This window comes from Bos indicus x Bos taurus, chromosome 8, assembly GCF_003369695.1.
Source record: "Bos indicus x Bos taurus breed Angus x Brahman F1 hybrid chromosome 8, Bos_hybrid_MaternalHap_v2.0, whole genome shotgun sequence".
In the NCBI taxonomy this organism is placed as follows: domain Eukaryota; kingdom Metazoa; phylum Chordata; class Mammalia; order Artiodactyla; family Bovidae; genus Bos; species Bos indicus x Bos taurus.
In genome coordinates, this window is record NC_040083.1 from 102,834,193 (window position 1) to 102,844,653 (window position 10,461).

The 10,461-nt window shown below is 54.6% G+C and overlaps 1 protein-coding gene across 10 annotated transcripts in view; it reads left to right on the forward strand.

The window, feature by feature from the left end:
- RGS3 (regulator of G protein signaling 3) overlaps positions 1–9,663 on the forward strand; it is a 137,360-nt gene extending 127,697 nt beyond the window's left edge. For 6 of the 10 annotated variants that reach the window (XM_027550571.1, XM_027550573.1, XM_027550577.1 and 3 more), the window contains 5 exons: positions 2,216–2,280; positions 6,632–6,733; positions 7,105–7,166; positions 7,776–7,942; positions 8,693–9,663. In XM_027550571.1, coding sequence (XP_027406372.1) covers positions 2,216–2,280; positions 6,632–6,733; positions 7,105–7,166; positions 7,776–7,942; positions 8,693–8,878 — 582 coding nt within the window. In that variant the 3' untranslated portion in view covers positions 8,879–9,663. Of the gene's footprint in view, positions 1–2,215; positions 2,281–6,137; positions 6,533–6,631; positions 6,734–7,104; positions 7,167–7,775; positions 7,943–8,692 lie in introns of those variants that run through there. The other 4 variants (XM_027550582.1, XM_027550581.1, XM_027550580.1 and 1 more) reach the window with 4 other exon arrangements.
- The last annotated feature ends 798 nt before the right edge of the window (positions 9,664–10,461 follow it).

Sequence of the window (10,461 nt, forward strand, 5' to 3'; positions counted from 1 at the left end):
CACCCTGCAAACTGTAGATCCGGAGTCCCGTACCATAGCTGGGCGTGTGCCTGTGTGTGCACGTACACACGTGTTTACAACCTTGGTGGGGCAGCTTTCTCAGGAAAGAGGCGGCATTTCCCGAGTTGTTCATTGAAAACCTTCAAGATGTGTCCCGTCCTTGCATCTGAGTACCAGCATCCTCTGGTGGAGAAACACAGGCCTTAAATTCCAGAGAGACCTAGATTCCAGCTGTCACATAAACGCTGGGTGTCCTTGGGCAGATGCCTTAACTTCTCTGAGGTTCCTCTGAGATTAATGAGACAGTGTCTGGATAATGTCCATTCTGAGGTCTGGCCTATAGCATGAACTCCATGAATGAAGCTATAACTCATCCATCCATCCATCCTTCCATCTCTTGGTCTTTGCCCCACTGAGGCTGGTAGCTCCGGCTATATCTGGATTAAGCCCACTTTTCCTCCCAGGATTGATAACATGGTATTTTAAAGTTCAGCCCATTTTCTTTCTTTTACAAATGAAATTGAGATCCAAGGTGTGACTCACGAGGAGTCAGAGCTGAGAGTCACACCTGGTGGCCGTCCGTCTTGTCTTAGGACGTCTCAGCCACAGCTATTCTAACATCTCGATGCATTTCCTGTGCTTCTGCCCTGGGGTGGCACTGTAGGGGTCTGATTTCTTCAGGAGGAGGATGGACACACAGAGGGAGGGCAACAGAGGGCGGCCCCAGGAGAGACGGTGGTAGTCTGCAGTGGTGTGGAGGAGAGGAGGGGTGACAGGCTGGGAGGGTGTCAAGATTGGGCAGAAGAGGAGAAGGCCTTCCAGGAAGGGGGCACAGCATAGGCAAAGGGAAGGGGGGTGGAGGTAGGGCAGGGCAGAATCTGGGGGCTCAGTGGAACAGCAGGAAATAAAATTGCAGGCCATTAATCAAGCAGTGTGAAGCCTTCAAGATACATCCTTCCCAACCTGCTTTCCCTCTCTCTTGATTCATTCATTCATTCAAGTATTTTTGGAGCTTCTAACGTACACCAGGCCCAATCAAGGTGACCTAGACAGAGGTGAAGGCAGACAGGGGCCCTGCTCTTGGGAACTCACACTCCATTAGAGGAGACAGATCGGAGAGAAGCCATGTTGGATACAGCGGGGACCTCAAAGGGGTGAAGAGGGCACACGCTTGGTCTAGGGGTCAAGGAGGGCTTCCTGGGTCAGGAGGCATTTAAGCAGCTTACCTGAGGTCTAGGTCTTTGCTGAGGCTGGGTCTTGGAAGGAATGGGAGGTGAGAGAGTCACCAAAACATCTCCCATGGAAGGAAGAGCGTGTGCAGAGCCTGGCTGGGAAGGTTTTTGGTTGGAATGGTTTTTGGTTGGAGGGCAGTTTGAAGAGGTTGCTGGAGCAGGGGTCAGGCCAGAGAGATAACCGACAGAGTTGTAACTGATGGTGATACGGAGCTTTCTGCCCAGACCCGAAGATGGTAAACTCTGTACATCATGTCCTGGAGTTTGGACATTATCTCAAGGGTACTTGGGAGCCATGGAAAGTTTTAAGAGACAGGCAAGAGAAAGTGAAAGTGAAGTCGCTCAGTCGTGTCCCACTCTTTGCGACCCCATGGACTGTAGCCTACGAGGCTCTTCCATCCATGGAATTTTCCAGGCAAGAGTACTGGAGTGGGTTGCTATTTCCTTCTCCAGGGGATCTTCCCCACCCAGAGATCAAATCTGGGTCTCCTGCATTGCAAGCAGATGTTTTTACCATCTGAGCCACCAGGGAAGCTCTCAAGGCAAGAGAGGTGCTCTTCTACGTAATAAATCACTTAACACGCTGCTGACCCATCCCCGGTCTCTTTAAAAACCTCAGAATCCTGAGTTGGTTAGTCATTATGATCTCCATGTTGAAATTAAGCACTAGAGGCTCAGAGAGGGACAGCAGTTGGCTAAGTCACACAGTAGAACCTTGACTGAAGCTTTGTCTCTGTCCTGCCCTACTGCCATGAGCGCTGTGTTTCTGGCTGTTCCTGTTCAAGCTGCATTCCTAGGTGCTCAAGGAGGACACTCCAAGAACAGGCTGCTCCTAGTAGCGGGGTCTTCCTCCCTCCACTGTTCTTCAAGGGGTGGGAGCATGGAGGTGGGGGTGGGCTGGTTGGTGGGACCTGCTAGATCCCTGAGCCTTTCTTTGCTCAGACAACAGCCCAGGCTGCAACGTGTCTATGTTTTCTCTGCAGATGAGCGGGCCTGACACAGTAGGGGACGATGATGACACCTCCCGGAAGAGAAAGAGCAAAAACCTGTACGTTGGAAAGATCTATGGTCCTCACCCTAGTGATGGGGGCGGGGGAGCGGTCCCTGCACCCCTCTCCTTGCCCTGTCCTCTGGCTTATTCTCCCTGCCCAGTGGGCCAGGGGCAGAGGCAGGGAGAAGGGGCTGCATCCAGTCCTACCCTAAACAGACACTCATGAAAAATGGGATCTTGGGACCTAGCCATGGCCCCAGGGTGAGGCCAGCCAGGGTCCTGAGCACCCAGCACTGCCCTCAGCGTCCATCCACACAGAGTGAGGCAAGGTGCAGATTTAGTGTCTGGAAGCCACAGGGAACCAAGCAAAAGCAAGCAGCCGGGTTGCCCTGGCTCTGTCCACCTGCCAAGCCAAGCGGTGGACAAGTGACCGCGACGAGTTCTTTGCTCCCTCTGAGAAAGGGCTGACTGTCCTGGTCACGAGGGTCCCCTTTCTCCACTGAGCTCTTGAATGCTGGCAGTCCTGGGCATTGCCAGGAGGGGGTGCTGCAGGCTCAGAGAGCGGATCCCATACGCCCCCATGCCTTTCTGCCCCCACCCCCTCCACACAATTTATACTTTCGATTCGGAGGTTTGTTAGAGGTGCTCATTTATTAACAGAGAGTGAGGGGTTTTCTCCACGGTCTCCTTGTACCCCAGGCCGTGGAGACTGCGGGCAGGGACAGAGGAGAAGGCGGTAAGGGACATGGTGGCCCTCAGAGGGAACCCCCTCCCCTCCAGGTCCTGTAGAGCCCATCGCAGCACACCAATTAGGCCGGCCTCAGGGTCGGGGGACGAGTCCTTCCCAGGTGCCTTCTGACGCGTTCTTCCCTGACCTCGACCTTGGCTCAGGTCCATTCCCAGAAACTCTTTCTCCCCAGCTCCCCTGCCCTCTCCAGGTTCCTGCAGCAACATTGGGCTTCTCTCACTCTGCAGCCAGAACCGTTGCACTTTCTAGGGAAGGTGAAATGCACAGAGATGACTCTTTGTACCAACCATCTGGTGCAGGCGGCACCAGAATGGCTGAGGGTGGCACTCCCAGGAGTGCGGCAGTGGAGGGCAGCAGAGGGCAGGCATCCAGGGTGCTGGAGCTCTCCTGCCTCGCCCACTCTGGCCTTCTTTCCAAGTGGGGCACTGCCACTTGACAGCCCATGGCTCACATTCTTAAATGCTTAGGCGAGGACTCTTCGAATCTGCAGTGATAAATAGCTCATATTTATTGTGCTAGGCACTGTTCTGTGTGCATTTACATATATTATCTAAGTTGACCTTTGCATGCACGCATGTGTGCTCAGTTATGTCTGACTCTGCGACCCCGTGGACTGCAGCCTGCCAGGATCCTCTGTCCATGGAAGTTTCCAGGCACGAATACTGGAGTGGGTTGCCATTTCCTACTCCAAAGGATCTTCCTGACTCAGGGATCAAACCTGCGTCTTTTGCAGTGGTAGGCAGATTCTGTACCACTGTGCCGCCTGCCTTTACAATACTTTAAAGAAAAGAGAAATTATTGGAGTATAGTTGCTTTATAATATTGTGTCAGTTTCTGCTGTACAGCAAAGTGAATCACTTATACAAATATCCACTCTTTATTAGATTTTCTTCCCGTTTAGGTCACCACAGAGCATTGAGTAGAGTTCCCTGTGCTGAACAGTAGGTTCTCATTAGTCACCTGTTTTATACATAGCAGTGTATATATGTCAAACCCAATCTCCTAATGTGTAACCTCTCCTTGGTAACCTTAGGTTTGTTCTCTGCATCTGTGACTCTGTTTCTACTTTGCCAATAAGTTTATCTGTACTATTTTTCTGACTTCCCTGGTGGTGCAGATGGTAAAGTATCTGCCTACAATGCGGGAGACCTGGGTTCTTACCATAATTTTTATTTTACTTTCCTTTTTTCTTATTTGACCTGTTTTACAAATGAGTAAACTGAGGCAGAAAGAGGTTAAGTTGGTTTTCCAAGGTTAAGTTGCTTTTCCAAGAGTTGAGATCTGAAACCTGGCGTGATGGCTCTAAAAAAGTAAATGTGCATAAACATATATTTAAATTTTTTTAATTTATGTTTTTCCTTCAGTGCCTGTTATTTATTTACTTATTTTTTTGGCCTCATGACGCAGCTTGTAGGATCTCAGATCCCTGACCAGGGATCTGATCTAACCCAGGCACCCTGCAGTAGAAGCACAGAATCCTCACCACTAGACCACCAGGGAATTCCCACAGAGCCTGTTATTTCTAAGCCAAGCACCCTGAAGGAGGTCTGCAGCACCCCTGCAAAGTAGCCTCTGAGCTCCTAGTGATGGGAGCCCATTCTTCAGAGGCCACTTGCTCCGTCTTTCCGTGGCTCTGATTGGAGGAAAGTGTCCCTTTAGCTTCCTCTGGGGGCCCCAGCTCTGCTCTCTGGGCCCATGTGGGGCATCTCTGACCTCTACCACCCTTTCTGGAGTTACCCGGGTGGCAATCAGGGACTCTCGAGGCTCTTTGCAGCTGTGCCGTGTGGCTGTGGGTCTGCCCAGCTGTGCATCTAGGGACGAAAGGCTTGGCTGGGCAGGCGCCTCAGACTCCTCCAGCCACAGGGAAACACAGTGGTCTCTGAGCCAGCAAGGAGCCCAAGTGGATGGCGGCAGCCTGCAGGTTGGACCTCAGGCAAGCTCTCCTCCTGCCACCCCCCTCCCCCCAGCTTCTATGGCCTCACCTCGATAGCGGGCCAGGAGCAGGGGTCCGAAGCAGAGCAGGGTGCCCCAAGAAGCTGGGCTCTCTCACTCCTAGACCCACCAAGGCTCTCAGAGGGCCTTGATCCTCACCAGAGGGCTGCCTGTCCCTGGACTCCTTGGCGTTATCTCATTGGCTTGGAATCTGCTAGAGCAGAGTCCTCACCTCCAATCAGCTGCCCTAGGACCTCAGGGTCCATGTAGGTAAGCCTGAGCGCTTTTGCCCCAGCCACTGTGCTAAAGCTTTTTGTGCATTTTTTCCTTGCCTCGAAAGAATCCCAGCAGATGGTAGGTACTGTCATCATCTGTGTTCAGCAGATGAGAAAGCTTGACATTCAGAGAGGTTAGGTAGCTTGATAAAGGGCACACAGCTGGTAACTGCTGGGGCTGGGAGCTGAACCGGAGACGGTCTTGCTGCACCACTTCTGCTCTAAACTTCCACCTGCACCACTTGCCTTCATTAAACAGGGCATCCTGTTGGTCTTAGTAACCTTTGAAGCTCGGATAACTTCAGAAGTATGCTGCCCAACGTATAAAACACATTTGACAGTCCATTATTTAAATTTCTTTTACACTTACTTAGCTTTACGATTTTGATAACGCATTTTAAATTTCACGCATTTAATTTTTCGGTTCAGTCAGCATTTGTCGTCTTTAATCAGAAGGACAGAGATCAAAAACTAAAACAAAAAAAATGTATTATTCAAAAGTCATAAGACTAAGTAGGCGTAAAAAAGTTAATTTGTTTCAAATGATGTTTTTGAGAGTTTATGGGCTTTGTACTTTTGAAGTGACTCCAGCTTAAAACTTGAAACTTCGTGGGACATCCTGCATATTCATGGGTGGGTATATCCAAAGCCGATGACGGAGACTGCGCGGTCTGCTGGCAGAAACTATTCACAGGGAGGTGCCCAGATAGGGGTCTAGGGACCAGGGAAGCAATCATGAGCAGGAGATGCTTAACCCCTTTCTCGCCAGCAGCTTGTCCACAGGCTGAAATCTGCCCCGGGGGAGTGTCAGGGCTAAAAATGGCTCTTGGCTAAAAATAGCCTGTCCTGCCACCCTGGTGGGCAGAGCCTCCCTTCCCTCCCGCCTTCCCTCCCAGCAATTTGCTGACTTGTTTTCTCCTCCTTCCCAGGGCGCTGCCATGGTAACGGGGAGGCCAGTCACAAATAACGGGTTTGGCTTCCTGCCTGGGCGGGCCCCAGAGGCCGCCCCTTCCAGACACATGCCCCTTTCACGGGCTCCCTCTCAGGGTTGGCCAGGAGGGATATTTTTTTTTCCCTGCTCCGGTCCTGGTCCCTCCCATTTCCTGGCTCCTCCTGTCTGAGTCCCAGCCTGGCCTGTGCCTGGGAGTCCAGTCGTCCGGGGGCTGGAATTCCAGTGAGTGAGTGCTCAGCTGCAGCCCGCACCGTTGCCGCCTGGTACCGGGTTGGGAACAGGAGCCTAGGGGTGCTTGCAGCAGGCCGTCCCGGGCAGCAAGGTGGGGGGCCCTACAGTGATGCTCCGAGGCATGTACCTCACTCGGAATGGGAACCTCCAGAGGCGGCACACCATGAAGGAGTAGGTGCCTCTTGCCCCAGCCCTCACCCTCCCGACCCTGAACTGGCAAGCGGGCGAGTGGACCGGGCTCACCGACCCCCTCTCTGCTTCTGTCCCCAGAGCCAAGGACATGAAGAACAAGCTGGGCATCTTTAGGCGGCGGAACGAATCCCCTGGGGCCCAGCCAACGGGCAAGACAGACAAAGTGATGAAGTCATTCAAGTAGGTCCTCTCCGGCACCCCTGAGCCCCCTCAGGCACTCCCGGGTCCCGTGGGAGCAGGGTGGCTGGTGGGCGTGTAAGGGAGAATGCAGTCGGCTTGATCCGGCTCAGCGGTGATGGAGGCTCCTGTGGACGGAGCCTCATGCCTTGCATGAGCAGCGTGGATGGGGAGCCGCTGTCCCGGGAAGGACGGCCGGGGAGGGGCAGAGGTGGGGGTAGAAGTGATGCCGCTGGCCCAAAGAAAGGGGGTGGTTCCCCTCCTGTGCTCCTCATGGGGCTCAGCTACTTTCTGGGGCCAAGGACAGCTGACAGGGGTCAGCTCACTTCCCTGAGCCTCCCGGCCCCTCACGGTGCCCCTTGCCTCCCCCTCAGGCCCACTTCAGAGGAAGCGCTCAAGTGGGGCGAGTCCTTGGAGAAGCTACTGGTCCACAAGTGTAAGTGGGGCCACCCGGCCTGTTCCCTCTCCGTGTCCTGTCCCCCGTCCTCTCCTCCTCTCCCAGGCTCAGAGTGCATCTGGCCCCAGAGAGGTTGCCTTTCCCTGTTTCCTGGGTCCAGTCCTGTGTCCCCACTGTTGGGAAAGGCTGAGGCCCTTGGTCTGGCCTTGGAGCCTGCTGCTGCCAGCCCCTCTCTGTCCATGAGAGCTGGCACTGCCTGCTGGAGGCCTTTGGGACCTGTGTTCTCAGACCCATATTCCCAGAATAACAATAAACACTTCCATGTGCTGAGGGTGTACGCGGGGCCAAATGTGCCTGTCATCTCGCGGACGGGAACCCCTTCTGATCCTCACTAGGATCCAGGAGGTGGTTCCCATTTGACAGATGAGGAAACTGAGGCACCAATGGGGAGGAACCTGGCCAAGGCCCATGAAGAGGCAGTGTAGGGGTGGGGACCATATCCTGGGTTCCTGGGTCTCAGGAGCAGGTGACCTTACTAAGCCCTCAGCATCTGCACCCAGAATGAGCCAAGAGGGTCCGCTGGGGGGGCCTGAGGGCAGAAGGGGCTGGTTTGGCCTCTCACCTCAGGGTCTGGGCTTCTCCTCACAGACGGTCTAGCGGTGTTCCAGGCCTTCCTCCGCACTGAGTTTAGTGAGGAGAACCTGGAATTCTGGCTGGCATGCGAGGACTTCAAGAAGGTCAAGTCACAGTCCAAGATGGCGGCCAAGGCCAAGAAGATCTTTGCTGAGTACATCGCCATTCAGGCGTGCAAGGAGGTAGGGCTTTGGGCTGGGCCCTCAGGCCCCCATCCCCATGCCCAGCGGCCTCTCGGTGAGGGGGCTGGCTGGAAGCCTCAAGGAGGGGCTCAGCAAGGGGAGAGGCCAGAGTGACTCTTAGAGGCCAAGTGCTCAGGGTGAAGAGGAAGCAGGCTGGGGTTCCCGGGAAGAACAGAATCCTGACTGATAACACAAATGGCGACTGTCAGGGGCTGCTAGGTGCCAGGCCCATGCAAAGCCCTTCACAGATGAGCGCCATATTTACCCCTCACAACAACCTGTAATATAGGTTTTAATATTATTTTCATTTTTAAAATGAGGAGACAAAGTCTCAGAGAGCCTAATGTCTACTGAGTGCTTCCTGTGTGCCAGGCGTTATCTTTTTTAAATAAATGGATGGTGATGCTTAATGTTCACAGCTCTTTGAGGACTGTACTGTTATTCCAGCCTATAATTAAGACAGCCAGGGCTCAGAGCACTTCGCACCTAACATGTGGCAATGCTGGGATTTGAACCCAGGTAGCCTGACTCTAGAGGTGATATTTTCAGGCCCTAAAAACTCTACCACCCGTCCAGTCAGTGACCGAACCAGGACTTGACTCTGCTAACCTATGGGGTTCCCCTCTGAACCTTATGATGTGGAGTAGAAGGGCTTGGAGATGAGAGGCTGGGCAGGTCCTGACCTGGCCCCCGGCCCCTAGGAGCAGCTTCTTGCAGGCAGCCCTGACCTCATCGCCCTCCGCCCCGCAGGTAAACCTGGACTCGTACACACGGGAGCATACCAAGGACAACCTGCAGAGTGTCACTCGGGGCTGCTTCGACCTGGCACAGAAGCGCATCTTTGGGCTCATGGAGAAGGACTCGTACCCACGCTTCCTCCGCTCGGACCTCTACCTGGACCTCATTAACCAGAAGAAGATGAGTCCCCCGCTTTAGGGGCCACGCGGGTAGAGCTCAGTGTTCACACCAGGCAGGCTGGGCCCCTTCCCACCTGCCTCCCTCCCCCCTGCGACAGAGGGGGCAAGCAAGCCCCCAGAGGCTGCGTCCGGACAGAGAGACGGACATTTGGATGAGAGGCCTGGACCAAGAGAGGCCCAGGCCACTGGAGGAGTAGAGGGACTGGCCTCACTGGGTCCCCGCTGCCCTGGTACGAGGGGGCCCGAGGGCCTGGGCAGGTCAGGGGCCTGGGCTAAGACAGATCCGGAGCTGCTGCTCCCTGCTGCAGAGACTTCGCAACGACCAAGTTCCTTAAAGAACTGGCTGGCGGGGCAGGGGCCGAGGCCTGAGCTCCGGGGCTCTTCGGGGGAGCTGCTGGGGCTCACAGCTCGGATCCCTGCCTTGAGTTTTATTTATTTAAACAGTAGTTGGATGCTTGGCACGTCGTCCTGTAATAGGAAACCTTTGCCTCATCAGTTTTCCTACTTTACAAGTGCAATATTTTAACCAACGCCTTGTGAAAAAGCCGCCTTGCTGAGAAGGTGGGCACCATATTCCAGTTTCAGGGGATTCAGTGGTCCCAAGCCCCGTGGCGGGCAGCTGGGCCTGCTGGACCGATAAGGCCCAGACGGGTGGGGGCTGCAGTCTGACCTCACACCGAAATCCAGCCCCCGCCTGAGTGAGGGGGGTCCCCCGGGGGGCCCCGGGAAAGCATGGCACCCTCAGACCACACAGCGGCCGAGTTCTGGAGCAAATAAAAGGCCTGTGTTATTTTTTGTTCTTGACCCTTTCTGTGCGTTCCTGATTCCGAGGCTTCCCAGGGTCACTGGGGCTGGGAGGGTTGGGATGGGGGCTGCCAATCACGCTTCTCCTCTCTTGCCATCACCTGCCTCCCATCCGGTGCCAGTGCTGCTCCCTGACAATCAGTCGCCGCCTCTGTGCGTGAGCTCTGCCAAGCTTGTTCCACTTACCATCGCATCTTCCCCACAAGCCTGGGAGGTGGCGGTTATCCCCATTTTACAGATGAGGCATGTGAAACCCAGGCAAGTAAGGCGACTTGTCCAAGGTCACACAGCTGGCAGGTGGCAGCCAGCAAGGGGCTCAGCCTAAGCTCATCTGACTGCACAACCTGCTCTCTGGATTGCCATCCTCTGCTGGCTACTGGATGGAGTCCTAGCTGGGCTGCTAACTGGCTATGTGACCTTCAGCAAGTTCCTCCACTTTTTTCTGCCCTGCCACACTCTGAGATTCTAGGGGAACTTACCGGAGCACAGGGATGGTTGGTGGAGGTGGGTGAGGTCAGGATCTCAGGCAGGGTGGCAGCTGCAGGCAGGTAGGCTCACGGAGGCCTTTACAATGGAGAAAGAACTCAGGAGGTGACAGGGCGGGTCCTTCTGTGGCCCTGAGGGAGACTTGCCCTCTGTACCTAACAGGAGATACACATTTAGGAAAGGCCAGGTTGAGAGGAGGCCCTGGACTGCTCGCTTAGAGAGGTGGAAGAGAGCCTGGCCAAGCTGATGCAAAAGCTGCCCCTGATGCCCACAGGTACCACCTGCGAGGGTGTGGAGGCAGGGACTAGGGTG